Here is a 6,172-nt window from a genome sequence, read left to right on the forward strand (position 1 = left end):
TTGTATAATTATTTTTTAAAATATTATCTAAAAAAATGAAAATAACTAAAAATAAAATAAAATATGTTTACAAAAAATACCTCTTTTTAGAATAAGTTTTTTCAGAAACACCATTTTCATTCAAATAAATAAATAAATCAACTTGTTTTCAAGTTTAGAAAACAAATTTCTATGTTTGTAAAAATAGAAAAATATTGTTTTAAGAAATAGTTTTCATAGGCTCTCGTTTTCTGTTTTTAAAAACATAAAGAGAGCGTTTCCGAAAAACATATTTTAAGAAATTTTAATCCTTTCCAAATTTATAATCTTCTGATCTACTCCAAATAAAGAATATGAAAGCTCACGTTTTAATTAGCAATTTAGCATACACATGAAATTTATAACAGTTATTGATCAAAATCACTGCCATAGAGGAGGAACAGAATGACTCGAAAGCAATGCACGATAAGAAGGCTTCTCGAAATCAGGCGAAGGCGCACAGCATCCGGGAGGAAGTGGAATATTTGGAAGCATTGAAGGAATAGAATGCACCCTGGAAGGAAGGGAATGCCATGTAGAAGAAACCAAACCAGTAATTGGAAGCGATGAAGTACAAGAACGCTCCACCAAAGAAGACAAGCTTGGGGACGATGAGGATGACAGCATCTACTTGAAGGCAAGTCATTCATTACCATCTGGGTAGGGATGGGGGCGACAAAGGAGTGATTCATCAGCTTCTCAGCCGCCCATCTTCTCCTCGGATCCCTCTCAAAACATCTTACAAGGAAATCCTTCCCACTTTCGGATAGATATTTTGGTATGTTAGGTACTTCACTCTTAACTACCACATGCTCCACTATCTCATTCACACCCTTACACCTATTCCAGGGGCGTTGTCCAGTCACCAACTCAACCACTGTGCACCCTAGTGACCATACATCCATTGGAGCCTCATACTCTTCGAAAGCCAAAGACTCGGGCGACATGTAAGCCGGGGTGCCCCGGAACCGGACCTCAAGCACTTCCTGTTCTCCATCCCTTCTAGCCATTCCAAAATCAGCAATCTTAACAACATTCCCACCATCTTTGCCGGGAAAAACAAGTACGTTATCCGGCTTCAGATCGCAGTGAGTCAATCCTCTCTCGTGCATGTGGCAAAGCCCTCTGGCAATCATCCTGGCGTAATGCCGAACTTCAGGTTCCGATAATTTACCTCCGCGCCTCATCATCAAAGTCTTCAGACTTCCTCCGGGTGCGTACTCAAGAAGTAGATTATAAACTAAATATCCATCGACTTCTATGCTTGCATAACCACCGAAGCACTGAATAACATCAGGGCAATCACTAAGAGAGAGGAGGATGTCTTTCTCTCTTAGAACGAAAGAAGAACGGGTAAAAGCTGAAGATTTCACAGCTAGCAGGAGACCACCGTCTCTGCAGACGGCCATGTAGACTTTTCCGTAAGTTCCCTTCCCAAGAAGACGCTGTTTCACTATCACATCCTCCATGGCTGATTTTCTTGTGAAAACTGTAGATACCAACATATGATATAGTAGAGGATATGAATTTGTAGAAAGAATTTTGATTGCAATTTGTTATGTTGGTGGTGAAGCAAGGGTGAGAATCCCTATTAGGACTGTTAGAAGAAATCCTTAGGGATTACGGATAAAAATTCTCATTTTAGATATAGAAGTAGAGAGGTTTAGGAAGTGTAGTTTAAAATGTATTTTTAATAAAAGAATCATTTTGAGATTTTTAACCGTTTTAATTAATTTAAAATTTAAAAATTAGCCTGTTGAAATATAATTAAGAAAAAAAAAAGTTTGGATTGCTAGACGAAACACCAAAGAGTGAAAATGATTGGTTCTATTTTAAAAATATTATTTTTTAGAATAAAATTTTATTCGAAAACTTAAATTGTTTTCAATGTATTTGATATTCATTTCAAATTTTTTATTTTCAATCAATTTTCATATTTATAAAATTATTCAAAAAAATTGAAAACAACTTGAAGATAATTAAATCATTTTGTAATCCTTTGAGTAGTAATCCTTTGAGTAATTTGATATTTTAAAATTTTAAGAGATTTTTATTTCGAACCACCCGTAAATTTTCCTAAAGCTCTCTACTTTATTTTCACTAAATAATTTTGTAATCCTTTGAGTAGTAATCCTTTGAGTAATTTGATATTTTAAAATTTTAAGAGATTTTTATTTCGATCCACCTCGTAAATTTTCCTAAAGCTCTCTACTTTATTTTCACCCACTATAATGTTTTATTCTTTAAAAGTATTATTTCCCTCGATTTTCAAAAAAAATAGTTAAAAGTGAAATATAAGGTTATGTTTGGTTACTATTTTTTAAAACTATTTTGGAAAATAATTTTTGAGAACAGTTTTTTGTATTTTAAAGAAGAAGAAAAAATTGTGTTTAGAACTAAATTTTGGAAAACAGTTTTTGTTCTAAAAAAAAAAAGTTTGGTTGAGTTAATAAAAAAGTTTTTTAGGATAAGTAAAACAAAAAACATGTTTGAAGGATTTTTTTTTAATTAATAAAATGTTTTCTTCCATTAACTTGATATTATAAATATATAAATAATTTTTATATGCACAATTCATTTAAATTAAAAAAAATTCTATTTTTAAATTTTACACCAGTTATAATTTTCTTAAACAAAAAGATGACTTTGTCACCATGTGTAAGTATATTAATTTCAATAATTTAAGGAAGAAGAAAGGGTTTGCGGGTGGGGGTGTAATGGTTGGGTGGAACTCACTTTTATGGAAATACAAAAAAAACAACTAAGAAAACATAAAAAGAAGGAAGAGAAAATATAAAAAACAATCTATTTTTTTAACAATGAAAAAATAATGAAAATATCTTTTTATTGTTCTAAAAAAAGTGGTTTTTGAAAATATAGAAAACACAAAAAACAAAAACACACCCTTTTTCCTAAACAAGTTTTTTATATTTTTTGTTTTCAAAAACAGAAAATAGTTCTTGAAAACAGAAACCAAATAGACCCTAAGGCTTTGTTTTTTAAGTCATAGGTACCAAATAGAAAACAATAAACTAAATTTATTATATTGTAATTATATTGGATGATATCAACATATTAATTTTAAGTAAAATATTTTAGTTTTTTCTATTTAAAAAAAAATAAACATTAATATTCAGGTTTGGTTTCAAAAAAATGAAAATATTTAAAAAATAAAATGTCATTAAATTAATTAAAAATTCTATATCTTCAAATTATTTAATATACATGTATATTGGATAGTTAAAATAAGTTAAACAAATTTAAAATAACATATAAAAATAATTTATTAATTTTAAATTTAGTTTTTATTTTTCTTTTAATTTCTTTACTATTTTTGAAAACCCTTCTCAAAAGTGTTTTAAAAAATTATTATATTTTGGAGAAACTTGAAATATTTTTAACTTATTTTCCATATTTCTAAATAATTTTTAAAAATAATTTAATTTTTATTAATTACTTTGTTTTTGTTTTCAATTATTTTTTGTATTTGTATAATTATTTTTAAGAATAATACTTAAAAACCAAATGAAAATAATTAAAAATAACTAAAATACGATTATCAGAAACCAGATGATTTCTATTTCTAAGATTGAAAACTATTTTTTATCTGTAATAGTTAAACCTGTTTTGGAGAACAGAAAAATGAAATTTCCGGTACCGATGAGGATGATCAGGATCAGTCTCCTTCTTCTTCTTCTTGGATGAGGATGTGAGGATGATCAGGATCAGTCTTCTTCTTCTTCTTCTTCTTCTTGGATTCTTGGATGAGGATGTGAGGATAATCAGGATCAGTCTTCTTCTTCTTCATCTTGGATGAGGTTGTGAGGATGATCAGGATCAGTCTCCTTCTTCATTTCTTCTTCTTCTTCGTCTTCGTCTTGGATGAGAATGAGGATGATCAGGCTCAGTCTACTTGTTCTTCTTCTTCATTCTTTCCATGGAATTTTTTTTAAAGAAGAAGAAGAAGCAGACGAAACCAGATTAGTCTCATTGTAGATTATAAAACAAATATCCATCGACTTCGATTCTCCCTCTGAACCAAAGAAGAACGGCTAAACGACCACCGTCTCTGCAGACGGCCATATAGACTTTTCCAAAAGTTCCCTATCATATCCCCATGGCTGTTTCACTGTCAAAAACACCTCCCCAAGAAACCCTCAGGGCTTACGGATAGAATTTTAGTTATAGAAGAAGTTGAGATGCTGTGTAAGTGTTCTTTAAAATCCTTTTTTTTTTTAAATAAAAGAATAATTTTGAGATTTTTAAAACTTCTAATTAAATTAAAATTTAAAGGTAGCTTTTTTAAGCACGTTTAAAATTTTAACTTAGTGGCTGATTTATTTAAAAAGAAAAATCTAATTAATTGATTTGGAACCCAAATAATATTATCTTTTTATTAATTTGATATTTTAAAATTTGAAGATATTTTTTATTCAATACTTTTTTTATTAAAGTTTTCCACCTCTATTTATATAAAATTTCTTTTTAAAAAAATAATTAAAGTTTCCCGTGGGTTATAAAATCTTCATATCATAAACTTCTCTAAATCTCTCAAATTTATTTTCTCCCACTTTAATCTCTTATTCTCTAAAAATATTATTTCCCTCTTTATTTTCTAAAAACATTTAAAAACCAAAAAAAAGAAAAAGTATTTTTTGAGGGTGTTTCTTTTTTTTTTTTTTAACTTTTTATTGAATGCAAATACATGACACGTTTTTGTTTGGATTGTATTTTTAAAAGCAATACTAAAAAATAGTTTTTCAAAAGTTATTTTATGATGTTTTCTAAAACAAGATCTATTTAAGAATTTTTGTATTTTTAGATAATTTTATAATGATTTTATCTACAATGATTTATTTTCAATTATTTTTCATATTTATATAATCATCTTTTAAAATAATCCTTAGAAAGCAAGTGAAAATATTAGGATTCTAATTATGTCAAACCTTACGTAATCATTTAAAGGGAAGTGAATAAGGTGGCAGTTACCTTTTGCAAATTTAATAATAATGAATGTAAGATATAATATAAGCAATAATACAATAAATAAAAATAATCATTGCAAATAAATTAAGTAAGAAGAGTAGAGAAAGAGAAATACAAATTCACGATTTTATAGTAGTTTAGCAAAATCCGACCTACAATCTTGAGGTTTCACTATACCAAAACTTCCAAATTGGATTAATCGGTTCCAATGGACCTTTACACCCTCTTCAAGTAATCCCCTTACTCGAATAACTTCTCTCATTATAGGTAGATAAGAATGAAATTAAGAACTCCAAACCAAACAACAAATTAGACTCTCAAAACAAAAAGAAATTAGGGTGGATTTGAAGGTGCACAATACAATTTGCAAGTAAAGAATTGAATGCACTTTTGGAAGAGCTTTGAATAAGAAGAAAGAAAAATTTTCAATCGAATGTAGTTGTTCTTTATCAATAAATGATCTAAAACTCTTTAATATATAGTTTTCCTCTTTAATATATAGTTTTCCTCTTTAAGACCATAAAAACCATAAACAAACTTCAACTAATTGAGCAATCAATTTGACCAATTTACTAGTTGTTGTGCATTTAAAACAATGATAGGTGAGCATTGAAAATTGAAATATAAGGTCCTGTTTGGGAACTGAATTCTGGAAAACAGTTTTTGTTCTAAAAAAAAAGTTTGATTGAATTAATAAAAAAAAATTTAGAATAAGTAAAACAAAAAACATGTTTGAAGGATTTTCTTTTAATTAATAAAATGTTTTCTTCCATTAACTTGATATTATAAATATATAAATAATTTTTATATGCACAATTCATTTAAATTAAAAAAAATTATTCTATTTTGAAATTTTACACCAATTATAATTTTCTTAAACAAAAAGATGACTTTGTCACCATATATAAGTATATTAATTTCAATAATTTAAGGAAAAATAAAGGGTTTGTGGGTGGGGGTGTAGTGATTGGGTGAAGCTCATTTTTATGGAAACACAAAAAAACAACTAAAAAAACATAAAAAGAAGGAAGAGAAAATACGAAAAACAATCTATTTTTTAACAATAAAAAAATAATAAAAATATCTTTTTATTATTCTCAAAAAAGTGGTTTTTGATAATACAGAAAACACAAAAAATAAAAACACGTCATTTTTCTCAAGTTTTTTG

The 6,172-nt window shown here is 27.9% G+C and overlaps 1 protein-coding gene across 1 annotated transcript; it reads right to left on the minus strand.

Moving 5' to 3' along the window:
• Window positions 1-386: 386 nt before the first annotated feature.
• On the minus strand, window positions 387-1,487 carry LOC100266226 (mitogen-activated protein kinase kinase kinase 20). The gene has a single exon (XM_010659820.1). The coding sequence runs from the start codon at window positions 1,485-1,487 to the stop codon at window positions 387-389; it is 1,101 nt and encodes a 366-aa protein (XP_010658122.1).
• Window positions 1,488-6,172: the final 4,685 nt, after the last annotated feature.

Source organism: Vitis vinifera, chromosome 12 (genome assembly GCF_030704535.1).
Source record: "Vitis vinifera cultivar Pinot Noir 40024 chromosome 12, ASM3070453v1".
Taxonomy (NCBI): Eukaryota; Viridiplantae; Streptophyta; class Magnoliopsida; order Vitales; family Vitaceae; genus Vitis; species Vitis vinifera.